General features: G+C 41.6%; 1 protein-coding gene across 3 annotated transcripts; it reads right to left on the bottom strand.

Annotated features, from left to right (window-relative positions):
* Positions 1-2,008: 2,008 nt before the first annotated feature.
* ubxn2a (UBX domain protein 2A) lies at positions 2,009-11,615 on the bottom strand. 3 transcript variants are annotated; one of them, XM_071923366.2, is made up of 7 exons: positions 11,521-11,615; positions 11,044-11,106; positions 10,413-10,530; positions 9,886-9,995; positions 4,519-4,656; positions 3,832-3,993; positions 2,009-3,092 (listed from the first exon to the last, which is right to left on the bottom strand). In XM_071923366.2, the coding sequence occupies exons 2-7, from the start codon at positions 11,085-11,087 to the stop codon at positions 2,909-2,911; spliced, it is 756 nt and encodes a 251-aa protein (XP_071779467.1). In that variant the 5' UTR covers positions 11,088-11,106; positions 11,521-11,615; the 3' UTR covers positions 2,009-2,908. The 3 variants fall into 3 exon arrangements, with proteins under 3 accessions (XP_071779467.1, XP_071779466.1, XP_071779468.1); XM_071923365.2 differs by lacking the exon at positions 11,521-11,615 and having other exon boundaries at positions 11,044-11,448; XM_071923367.2 differs by lacking the exons at positions 3,832-3,993; positions 11,521-11,615 and having other exon boundaries at positions 11,044-11,460.
* Positions 11,616-12,231: the final 616 nt, after the last annotated feature.

Genomic DNA, 12,231 nt, shown 5'->3' with positions numbered 1-12,231 from the left:
CTGCAGCCGCCCATTGTTCTCACGCACTGGGTCTCACGCATCAGTGAGTCAGACTCTCATCATCATCATCATTATCATCATCATCATCATCATCATCACCATCATCAGCTCTAGACGGGTATACAATACAGCCCTTCCCTACTGAAAAATCATTAGGCTATTATCTTCCTGTCTGTGGCACTCAATAGTTAGTTTATGGTGGTGGCGTAGTACTTTATGGTATTTTTTTAATCTCATATAGTATTATTATAACATACTATACTATAATATACTGTTAGTAATATATAATCTAAAAAAGAAAACTCACAGTCTTCAACTTATGGTGCTTTCAGTGCCTTTCTTTTCCCCACTAAGTACTCTTCACTGTCATGTCTAAGCAGCATCCCATCCATTGCTGGATGCTTATTCCCCGGGGTAAACCTGCCTCCAGAGTATGACAACAAACATGTCGGGGAGACCTGACTGCTGAACCCAGACCTCTCCATAAATTCCAAGCGTTCAAAGCCCTCTACCAAAACCACTTTACTGACAATGAAAAAGGGCACTACCATAGAAAAAGTCAAGCATATGACCTGCATTAGAATGGGTATGTTTCAGATAATGCGTGAAGAGGAATGTGCAAAATGAAAGGTTGGCAGGCGCACAGGTAAAAGGGCTGTTCTGAAAGGAAATGTGAGAGTCTAAGGAAAAGTAATTCCATGCATGCTTAGCCTTATTAAATATGTAGCAGAAAGGAAATGTGTCCTCTTTTGCTCTTTAGCCAGACCCCCTCTGGCTGCCTACCAAGTGATGCCAGGAGCCAGCACATCCAGATAAAAGTCCTAAATGTGCAGCGTGGCTCCACAGAAAGGTAATTCTTCAGAGGGTATTATGCTATTGAAGACATCTCTGCTGCTGCAAGAGCTTCTTCCCTCGACCTTGACCAATCCCGAGGCTGTCATCTCTTCCTCTGGAGTCCTGAGCCACGAGCAAATACACACTGTCTCTTGTCCTGCATTCCCTCCCCTCTGTTGCTTTAAATATTGAAGATGGATAATGGTGTTCGCCTTCTTCCCGAGGCCAGGCAGAGAGCTCGGAGAGGGAGAATCACGTGCACACACTCATGCTAAGGCACACGCGTGTCCACACACACACACACACACACACACACACACACACACACACATGCAAGGAGACACACAGACGTATGTGGCCTCATTCAAGTGGAAAAATTGCTAAGATAAAACTGAAGTCTTACATGATTAAACTCTGCTTCACCCCATCCGCATAAAATGTCTCCCCCCTTTTTTCCCCCCCCTTCTTGATTTATTTTGTAGTCAAGGAATCGATTTCTCCTTCCCAGTGACTGAGAGTGCTGTGCTGAGACAGAAGGGTATGATCAGTGTGTGGTTAGGCTTCATACCACCACATAGATGTTTTTCATAACTGAGTGGGTGAAAAACTCCACTGTGAAGCCATCGTTCCTCTAAATGTTGACTTCTTTGACACCGCCGGCCCCTCCCTCTCTCCTTTATCTATGTCACCATAAAATCCGAAATGACAACACAGATGTGGCAAATGCAAGAAGATAAGAAGACAAAAGCCACTTGGGCTGCCTGATGCCCCGCCATAATCACCATGATATATTAAATAGAACCAGCTATGCTAATGAGGTCATTAATTGAGCTAATGAATGCATTAATTAGAAATATTTCTATGTCCACATGCTTGACTTCGCATAACATATGAACTTTGAATCTTAAAGCATTAAGGAGTTATAGTAGTATCAAGAAAATCAGTTATTCTTCATTAATTTGCATATTTATGCAGCAAGGTGTGCCAAAATCGAATCAGTCCATCTACTTTATATAGGGAGAGCCTGTGGTGTAAGTATGAAGTGTCTATCATACATTGTTCTTGAGTTATTGTGTTCACAAGAATGTGTCTACACACACCCAGACACAACATAATGTCCCACATACCATGCACCATGGTGACGGGACATAAAAAATACACAGAACTTTGAGGAGGATGTTTATTGTAGATTATTCAGTGTTATGTCTTGAAAGGATGCAGTTCAAATGAGACAATATACATGTTAAATTAAACCTCCCCCCAAAATGCAGGCAAATGTTCACGATATGCTGATAAATGACAAAACATCTGACAAGCCTAAATAGTCAGGCCAAACATCAACATAAATAACGAGTTGTCATCTTTTTGTCTTTGCGCCCGCTTAATAATACAGAGATAATCATTATATGCAAACAAAACATTATATATTATATGGTCATTAAATACAAATGTAATCCTTTAGATACAAACGTAACTATTAGAGCCCCTTGCTTTCACTGTAAATAGTGCAGACAAACTGGTGTTCACAGTTTGGGAAGACTTGAAGTTTGAAGAGTTGGCAAGTGGTGGTGGGGGGGTGGGGTGGATGGGTGGGTGGGTGGGTGGGTGTGTGTGGGTGGGGTGGGTGTAGGGTAGATACATGTGGCAGGCCAGGCTGAAAAACAGATGGACACACTTGGATGTCCATCTGCATGGGGGCAGCGCTGGTTTGCCTTGAGAGTTCTTCGGCGGTTACAGGGAGCCGAGTTGGCAGGTAAACATTGTCCTCCAGAGGAAGAGGACAAAGTCAAGCAGTGACAACGGGACCTCAGCAGCATCTGCGGCGGCGGAGATGTGCGTAACTAACTGAAGATGTCTCCGTAAGACTGGCCAGAGGTAGTGTAGATAATCCTACACAGACATGAATGCAGGGGGAAATTTCAGTGGAACGGCCTCAAGTGCAGCGCGCATTGTTGAATCGGGGAAGGAGGTAAGGTACAGAAGGCCTTGGGACTGGCCCGGGATTTTGCAGGCGATGATGGGGTGTCAGCGGGGGAAAAGAGGTGTATCATGTAAATTGAGGGGGCCCTATTGGTCAGGAGTGTCCAAAGGGAGCCTGTGGGTTCAGGGGTCTCTGGACAATGACGGCGTTGGCCAAGTCCGCCTCCTCTAGACTCAACTCTTCCTCGCTCAGCTCTCGGCAAGGAAGGGATGTCGTCAGGACGAAAGGGGGGCAGGTCCTCTGGCAGCGTGCCACGAAATCTTGAACATCACTGACCCTAACATACAGAGAACGAAAGAAACAAACAAACAATGAATTTAAAGTAAGAATGAAAGAAAGAAAACAGAAAACAAAGACGTAAATATTCACAACTGAACACGTTTGTTCATTTTCACTGGCAAAGCATTCCCAGCCAAAATACTCTACTCTCCATCAGCTACACATGATTTCTCTCTAAACCAGCATACTAGCAACATCATCTATTATTTACTACAACCCAACATATACAAGAGATCCTATGGCGGCTCCACTGCTCACACACTCGCACCAGCCGAGGGTTGGAGGGGTTCAGTCTTCTATCCCTCAGCCACTAACCCTGTTATATAAATGCTGCATCTGAGTTACGCAATCCCTCTCTAGGGATTTTATAGATCCACTCCGCTGCTACCTCTCAGATTATGTTTTCTGCAGGCCCATGCACTGTGGTGGGGGGAATAACATGTACCATGCTGCACTACACGGGCCTTCAGCTCTACCACACTGGGATGAAGCATTATGTAATCTCCAAACAAAGACCCCTCCCTCCCTAGAAACCAAAATCTTTTGTCATCCCTTGAACTAGTTCTTCACTACGATGCTTGAGATTACGGGATTTGCAGAGACCACAGATAGCGATGAAATATTCCTCACACAGAATAGTTATTTATTTGTTTACACACATAGATATTACTTGATGGCTTAGCTGTTGGGGTCAGATGTATAATCATTTGTTTTAGCCTTGACAGTGTGGTACACACCGATGTGATAGGTTAAACCTCTGCACCAATCTCCTGCCGTCAGCCAACCAGATCTGCAGGGAGGTGACAGGGAGGGCGTGGTCCAGTGTTACCATGGGAATAGGAAGAGATTCTCCATCCTCGTGCACAGATGGTGATCTGGCCACCACTCTGGGCGCAACACTGGGAGCGGACAGACACAGATTAACCAGTTAGAAGGATGTACAGTAGATCCTTTATGTATTCCCTCATTTTGCTCGCTGCCTACATAGCTGTGGTGAGGCAAAGTCTCACAGAAGAATTTTAGATATGCTGTGAGTTTGGACTCGCTGGATAATTTTGTATTCACACAGTGAAACTTTGAAAACACTAAAGCTCTCAATACATCAGGTTGACTGTCCTCTCAAATATGCCTGTGAGTTTTATAGATACCTGGATTTAGAGGGACACCTACTGGTATAAAATAGGACAGCATCTTCTTACAGTAGATTTGAAGAGTTTCATCCCATAATGAGACATTCACCACTCGACAAGCATTAGTTCCGCTTCAATTTATGACTCATTGTAAGATGATTGCATACAAAATAATTATGTTCATGAGGGTAAAATCACCTGTGATTCATCATACATGTACAGCTTTTAAAAATGAAACTCTCCACTTGTTAATGGTCTCATTGATGAGTATTTCCAGCAGCCATGTCGTCTCACCTGCCGAGCCGATACCCTCGGCCGCTGAAGGGGTGAAAGGTCTTCTTCCTGGGAACATACGTTTCCTCTGTCAGATCCTCCACATTGATCTCCAATTCCTCCTCTTCTGCTCTACTTTCCCACTCTGCCGGAAGCTCCCTGGGACACATTAAAGACCAGGCTTCAGGTAAATCAATATGACAAATGAGCACTAATGAGCGTTATGCTTTGTGTGTTTAATGTCGCCTGGTTGTGGTCTTTAGGTGGGACATCTTCCTTACTACCAATTTCCCTCTGGGGACCAATGGGTTTGACTGATTGATCAACAGTATGTTACTGCTACATATAAGTTTTAAGTGTATTGTGAAGCTGTAAAAAGCTGTTTACAGCGGCCTGTAATGGATAGAAATGCTAATGTCACATTTTCACAATAGAAGGAGGAAGCAAGGTAATTAGAGCAGAAATCCAACAGAATTTATACAGTATTTCAAATGTATATATTTGCCAAACGTAAATATATCACAATGAAAAATAGTGTAATAATAATACTGCTTTGTTATTTGAAAGTGAGGTTTTGAGAGCTAGAAATCTCAGTGCCTTGCAGTCATTAGTGAGTATGAGATTGTAAAAGTTCTTCAAACAGCTAAGAAAGGTAAAGCTTATGGCTACGATAGGTTACCAATTGATGTGCTGAAAAATGGTAATGCACTGAATATCCTGCATAAGCTTTTTAATCATTGTTTTCTACACGGTGTGACCCCAGAGATGTGGAAACATGGGATCATCAATTCCATCCCTAAAGCTGGGGGAAATTACTTTGCATTACTTTGACCTCTGCTGTGTATAAGCTGTTCTGTTGTGTGTTATTTAATCGCATCTCTGAATGGGCCAAGTCTAACAACATCATAGCAGATGAACAAAATGGGTTCAGAAAGACACAGAGTTGTCTGGATCACATTGTCACCTTAACCACAATTATAGACTCTAGGAAGAAGCTAAAGAAGCCAACTTTCTGCTCCTTCATTGATTTCTCTAAAGCTTTTGACCATATTGACCGGAACTTGCTCTGGGATAAACTGTCATTACTGGGCCTAAATGGCAACATCTTGAATTGTCTTATTGCTATGTATGAAAAGGTGAAGTGTTGTGTCCATGTCAATGGCTGTCTTACAGACTGGTTCTCAGTTGATATTGGAGTAAAACAAGGCTGTATTTTATCCCCCATTCTGTGTTCTATGTACATAAATGATCTATGTCAATCAGAGCCTTAGGTAAGGGTGTCTGTATAGATAAGGAAAAAATATCCATCCTCTTACCGTATTTCCTCTAATATTGGCCCACCTATCAGCAAGACATAAAAGCTTTTCATGAATTGACTTCATTCTTGCCTCTAAGGACATATTCCATAAAATTAAGGATGTGGGACTGTTGCCTGTTACCCTCTCTGATCATAAGGCAGTGGTTTGCCTGGCTTCATTACGTGCCGCCCCATCACGAGCCCCTAGGTGGCGCTTCGTACGTTCGTAAGTCCCAGTTTAAGGCCCAACTAAAAGACTTCCTTAACGTTAATAAAGGCTCTGTTGATGACCCAAGGGATGCTACAAAGGGTTTCATCAGAAACAACGCTACACTTTACGCGTCCACCCTTAAGAAAATTAGATCAGCCAGGCTTGCTGGAGGCTTGCTATGCTGGAGTCTGAGTTCGCGGACTTGGACGATTCGTTACAATGTAATTGTGATGATGGTGTTGCTCTTCAGCGTGAGCTAGTTAAAAAAGAGATAAATGCTATCCTTAAACAACGTGCAGAATTTTACATACACAGAACACGGCAGAATTATTACTTTAATGGAGCCAGGCCCAGCCATTTACTTGCTTTGAGGCTGAGGGCCAATGAGCATCTATCACACATCACCGTCATTAGAGCAAGTAATGGTTGTATTCTTTCTGATCCGACGCAGGTTAACACAACGTTCCGTAGCTTCTACGCTGACCTATATAGCTCGGAGGTCGTCCATGACAGGAGCACATGTGATGACCTTCTGGGCAACATTTGATTGCCTAAGCTGTCAGAGGAAGATTCGTCTTCACTGAATGTTCCTATCACCATTGAAGAGCTTAGGGAGGCAGCACAGGACATGCGTAGAGGTAAATCCCCCAGTTTGGATGGTATCCCCCCAGAATTTTACACCACCTTCTGGGACAGTCTGGGCCCATTACTTTTGGACATGATTCAATTCTCACTAGATAAGGGATCATTCTCAAGAGACGTAAATATTGCCATAATTTCACTCCTGCTTAAAAAAGATAAAGACCAGACAGAATGTGCAAATTATAGGCCTCTGTCCCTCCTGAATGCTGATATCAAAATTTACGCAAAAACTCTTGCGCTCCGACTCCAACCTTTTATGACCAGACTCGTTCATTGTGACCAGACTGGCTTTGTCAGATCCAGGCTGGCATCGGATAATGTCAGGAGGTTACTGCAGTGGTGCTCTCGCTAGATGCCATGAAGGCGTTTGACCACCTGGAGTGGCAGTACCTCTGGTCAGTGTTGGAGGCTATGGGCCTCGGGGCCACCTTCATACACATGGTTAGGTTGTTGTATGCAAACCCAACTGCAATGGTATTGACGGGCAGGATTTGCTCCTCTTTATTTAACGTAGCCAGGGGCTCCAGGCACGGCTGCCCGCTAAGTCCGCTGCTCTTTGTACTATCTCTGGAACCTCTGGCCCAGACAATACGCCAGGATAATGCTATCACACCCATCACCATATCCGGGTCCCGACATCACATATCATTGTATGCGGATGACGTCCTGCTCTATGTTGACAATGCCCAACAGTCAATCCCTAACATATTGTCTGTCTTTGGAAAGTTCAGTAACATATCGGGTTATAAGATAAATTGGGCAAAGTCAGCACTTTTACCCCTGAATGAACCCATGAGATGTTTGACATTGCCCTCGGTTATACCAGTGGTCAACCACTTTAAATATCTGGGTATTGAGATTTTTTCATCACTGCAGACCATTGCTAAAACCAACTTTGAGGACTCCCTGACTAAAGTCACCCGTGATTTTGATAGAACTCTCTCAGATCTCAGGTTTCAATCATTAAAATGAATGTGCTTCCCCGGATCAATTATGTTAGCTCAGTGCTGCCCCTACCACCTCCACCCCGTTTTTGGGACAGACTGCAGTCAGCAATTACAAAATTTGTTTGGAGAGGAAAGCGCCCTCGTCTCAAACTATCTACAACACAGCGTGACAGATTGGCGGGGGGGCTTTCCCTCCCTAATTTTAAGTTGTATTACTGGGCCTTCACACTCCGTCCTCTGGCCAGCTGGTACAATGACATGGTTGAGGTTGCATAGCGAGCTCTAGGGAGAACTTGGTACTCCCATTAAAATTGGACGAAGTGTTGTTCTCCAACACAACCGCAAGCCAATGCAAACATCGCTTTGGCCCAATTATATCTCAGCTGATTGTGGTTTGGAGGGCAGCAGCGAAAGTGTGTGGTGTGTCATCTAACTGGAATCCATGTTCTCCTATCTTCAATAATGATGGGTTGTTGATTGGCAAGCGGCCCATTAAATTTGGTCAATGTCGTCAATGGTACGATAGGGGTATTCGCAAACTTAAGCACATTTTTGGAGACGATGGCCTGCATTCTTTTGAGGATTTGTCTATTCAGTTTAATTTACAGCATTCCACTTTTTACTTTTATTTGCAATTAAGGACTGCCATGAAGACCTACGGGGTCCCTTGGCATGCTCCGCTTAAAGCGCATCCACTGCTCAAAGTATTATGTGGGGTTGGGGGCACAAGAGGGCTGGTCACTAAAGTCTATGGTTACATATTAGAGAAAATGTATTTTCCCTTGTCGCTAGACTCTATTTGGCGAGCTGATATCCCTGATCTGGAGCCAGATTTTGACTGGGAGATGGTTTGGGCCAATGTAAGGCAGTCGTCCAGGTGCCCTGATCACCAACAGATCCATTTCAATATATATACATTTTTATTTTGCCAATATTATTATTATTAGAATTGTATAATTTATTTATTTTAATTTCTGTCTATTACTATTTTTAATTTGTTATTTTTATTTATTTATTTATTTTTTTCTAAGCTGTACTTAGTATAAAATGTCAACCTCTTTTGCACATCATATTTCTGCTATGTTATGCTTACCTTTTTAACTGATAGTATGTCTGCAGTTTTTCATTGAAAATTAATAAAAATTTGGTCAAAAAAAAAAGAATTGGCAGAGGCTTTGTAGCATGCCTGATAGTCGACTCTGTAAACGTGTGTTTCTGTGGGCTTCCCAATTGACTAATGTAAAAAATTATATGTACACTGTGAGAACTTTTTTTAGCTCCTTGCATATGTCCCACCTTGCCTGCACAGATATAGTCTATTCAAGAAATGACTTAAAGAATTTTGACATTGCAGTGTCAGAGAGTGATGAACAGAAATGGTTTCAGTTAATAAATAAAACTGAGGGTAACAAACTGCGCACTTATTGCCTATTTAAAAGTGCTTTTGATACAGAGCCATATGTACAAAGTATCTTATCAAGGCAGCACAGAAGCGCCTTTGCTAAATTCAGATGTGGAGTTGCACCTTTAGCTATAGAAACTGGTAGGTACACAAACACCCAGCCGATAGACGGTTCTGTGTCCTGTGTAATAATGCTTCTATTGAATCAGAAGCCCATGTACTCTTACACTGTGAACTCTATACAGACATTCGTTCTGAATTATTTTTTCAACTTTCAAACCATGTTGCAAATTTTAATGAGTACAATGATTTAAATAAATTGTGCGTAGCTTTAGCTGGTAAATACTGTATCAACGAATGTGCCAAAGCTTGCCACCTCATCCTTAACAGAAGACGTTCATTCATGAGTGTCTAAATTTTATAATGCAATACTAAGATTGTTTTATATTCTTTGTGTTTGTGTGTGTAATATGACCTCTATTTTCCGTGTGTGTGTGTATGTATGTATATGTGTATCAATGTATCTGTACGAATGTATGTACTTATGTGTGTGTATATTTGTGTGTATGTATATATATATATATACATATGTATATATATACGTATATTCTAGTATTTTTTTATGTGTATTATTTTTAGCCTGTGTCTCATAACTCTAAATGAGTGGTCCTCAACCTCCTTTTTTATTGGGGTACTGTGTTTGTTGCTCTGTTTGACCTGTATGTTGAGGAGTGACACATAAATAAAATTATATCTATCTATCTATCTATCTTGGTATTGATCAACAACCCTGCAGATATATTATGGTCATTTTGTGCTCGGGGACAGTAAAATCTTACTCTCACCTTTAATATACTTAGAAACGTCTGGATTGGACAATTAAACTCACCCCCTTTTAATAGCCTCCAGGAAGTCTTGGTTCTCTGGTATGGAGTAGCTGCGAAACTCCTCATCGTTCACAGTGAAGCCGTCCTTCCACAGCCTCACCACCATCTCAACCTGGAACACAGAATACTGCAGTGAGCCCTAGCATTGAACCTTGCATGTGCTGAACTCACTCTGCCTAACAGCATCTCTCAAATTCCTAAGACGTCAGCCTAAATGTATTTCCCTGCTGTCTTGTGAAAACCTCATTCCACTCCATTTTTTTTTATTTATGTGTTTATCTATCTATCTATCTTCATTGATTCTCACATTGCAAGTTTACCATCCTCTTTGTGCTGAATTAATGTCATGACCCAAGGACCCATGAAACCCATGTAAAACACACTGTCATTTCAAAAGTTACATGGACAGCAATTAGAAAATACAAAGTCTAATTCCTAGGGAGCTTAGTCTATGGAGATAATGATGTTTGAATGTGACAGCAGCAAAATGTCAATTGTAGAGACTTGACTGAGTGAATTCCCCTCTGACCTTTGAAGACCCTGAGGCGTCATTGCAGATCTTCTCCACCTCGTCGAGGAGGTCTTCCACTGAGAAGCTACGCCTTATTGGAGCCTCCTCCGCTTCCTCATTTTCTCCACCACAAACCCTTTATGAAATAGGCAAGTTGATTACTTAATTTTATGGCTTGTAATTCAGCCAACGAACACAAGACTGATTATACAGGGCAATGGGTTTGAGCTCTTATACCCAAATGATTATTATTATTTTGTGGTAGTCAGGTCTGAAAATGTACTAAAAGAAAAAAACTAAAACGTTGTGCTCCCCTATACACCTTTACCTTCCACCCAAATTAATTTCTCAGTAGAGAAGCTGCAGACTTTATACTAGATCACATCAAAGGTTTGAGTTGTAGCTCTCCTGGCTGTGTGAGAGAAATGTTTATTTTCACAACTATTGATTATCACAAATCATAGGATAAACATATGGGAATTCCTTTTAAGGGCTCACTAGTCCTTGCAAAGCATGGGCTTTCTTGGATACAGAGATTAAATAATATTATGCTATACCCACCTATGGACTTACATTCAGGTCCATCATAAAATATGCCACAATCGACCAATTAGGCCAAATAATATGGAACAACATTGTTTTAACTCACCAGTTTTCATCTTTCTCACTCCCTACAGTGTCTATGTCTTTCATGACGTTCTGTGTTTTCCATCTAAAGAATAGGAACATATGACAGATTGGACCTCCAAAATCGTGTGCGTAGCAAACGACATGATGGGACCGATCACAGCCTACATCAATCCTTGAGAACACACGTTTTGATGGAGATCATATTATTAGGCCTACAATTTCGATGTGAATTTATTCTGCTCTTCACATTTACAAGGCCAGTATGTTACATTGATAAAAGCAATGCCTTAAATTTCTCAACATTTTTTGTACGACATAGCTTATCACATTGATAAACAACCAAGGAGCCTGTAATTACATAAGTGGGCGTCAGCATGCCCAGTCGCGCATATAACGATAAAGGCCTACGCATCACAAACGGATCACACATACACACACACACAAGAGACGCTCCTTTGCATGCCCGTATTAACGTTAAGGTCAAATACTGCTTTACCAGTTCGTATTTTCTCGGTAAATCCGGGGCTACACATCTGCAGCCATAAGTTTAAGGCAGCAGCTCTTCTGCTGAGCAATATGTGTGACGTAAGCAGTGCCGTCAGTGCGCTCCAACTGCCGCGATGAAACTGAAAAGTTGCTGAGCTCAGCAACACTCTCCTGCGGTTCAAATAACCAAATTTACATCGGCAACTTTAGTATGGAGGCAATGCTGTTGCCAATGTAGGCAACGTTGCCTTAAATCCGAATAGGCACTGGCAGATTGGACATAATTGTCTCATATCGTTTTTTTTTTTAAAAAGGAACAGAATGAGGATGTTTAGAAAAAAATTAACTGAAAATTGCCTAATTATATTGTCATGAGCCCCGACGTAAAATTTTATATTCCTGTAGCCTAAAATTTCTATAGAAATCTGTGGTAGCCTACAGTGAGTTCATAGTGACCATGTAACTACTTTATGGTTGTTGTTTTTTTTTGTTGTTGTTTTTTTTATCTCCTATGGTATCACTGTAATACTTCTAATAAAATAATATAGCCTAATTCCTAATAATTCCCAATAATATAATTCCGATAGCCTAATAGGTTATTCCTCAAACATTTAAATAGGTATAGGCTACAAATAAGGGCTGCATGAGACTCATGTATAATAGGCTATATAGCCGAAGTAAGGCTGTGCTAAAAGCAATCTTTTGGACAACCTATATGGGC

Source organism: Centroberyx gerrardi, chromosome 18, assembly GCF_048128805.1.
Source record: "Centroberyx gerrardi isolate f3 chromosome 18, fCenGer3.hap1.cur.20231027, whole genome shotgun sequence".
NCBI classification, from domain to species: Eukaryota; Metazoa; Chordata; class Actinopteri; order Beryciformes; family Berycidae; genus Centroberyx; species Centroberyx gerrardi.
This window is presented reverse-complemented; position numbering and strand designations above follow the sequence as displayed.

Excerpts from the sequence above, each read along its gene's own strand:
- ubxn2a (XM_071923365.2), bottom strand. The coding sequence starts at position 11,123 with ATGTTCCTATTCTTTAGATGGAAAACACAGAACGTCATGAAAGACATA. Across the intron at positions 9,996-10,412 it reads ACGCCTCAGGGTCTTCAAAG|GTTGAGATGGTGGTGAGGCT; the intron begins GTCAGAGGGGAA and ends TCTGTGTTCCAG. Across the intron at positions 3,994-4,518 it reads CGAGGGTATCGGCTCGGCAG|TGTTGCGCCCAGAGTGGTGG; the intron begins GTGAGACGACAT and ends GTCCGCTCCCAG.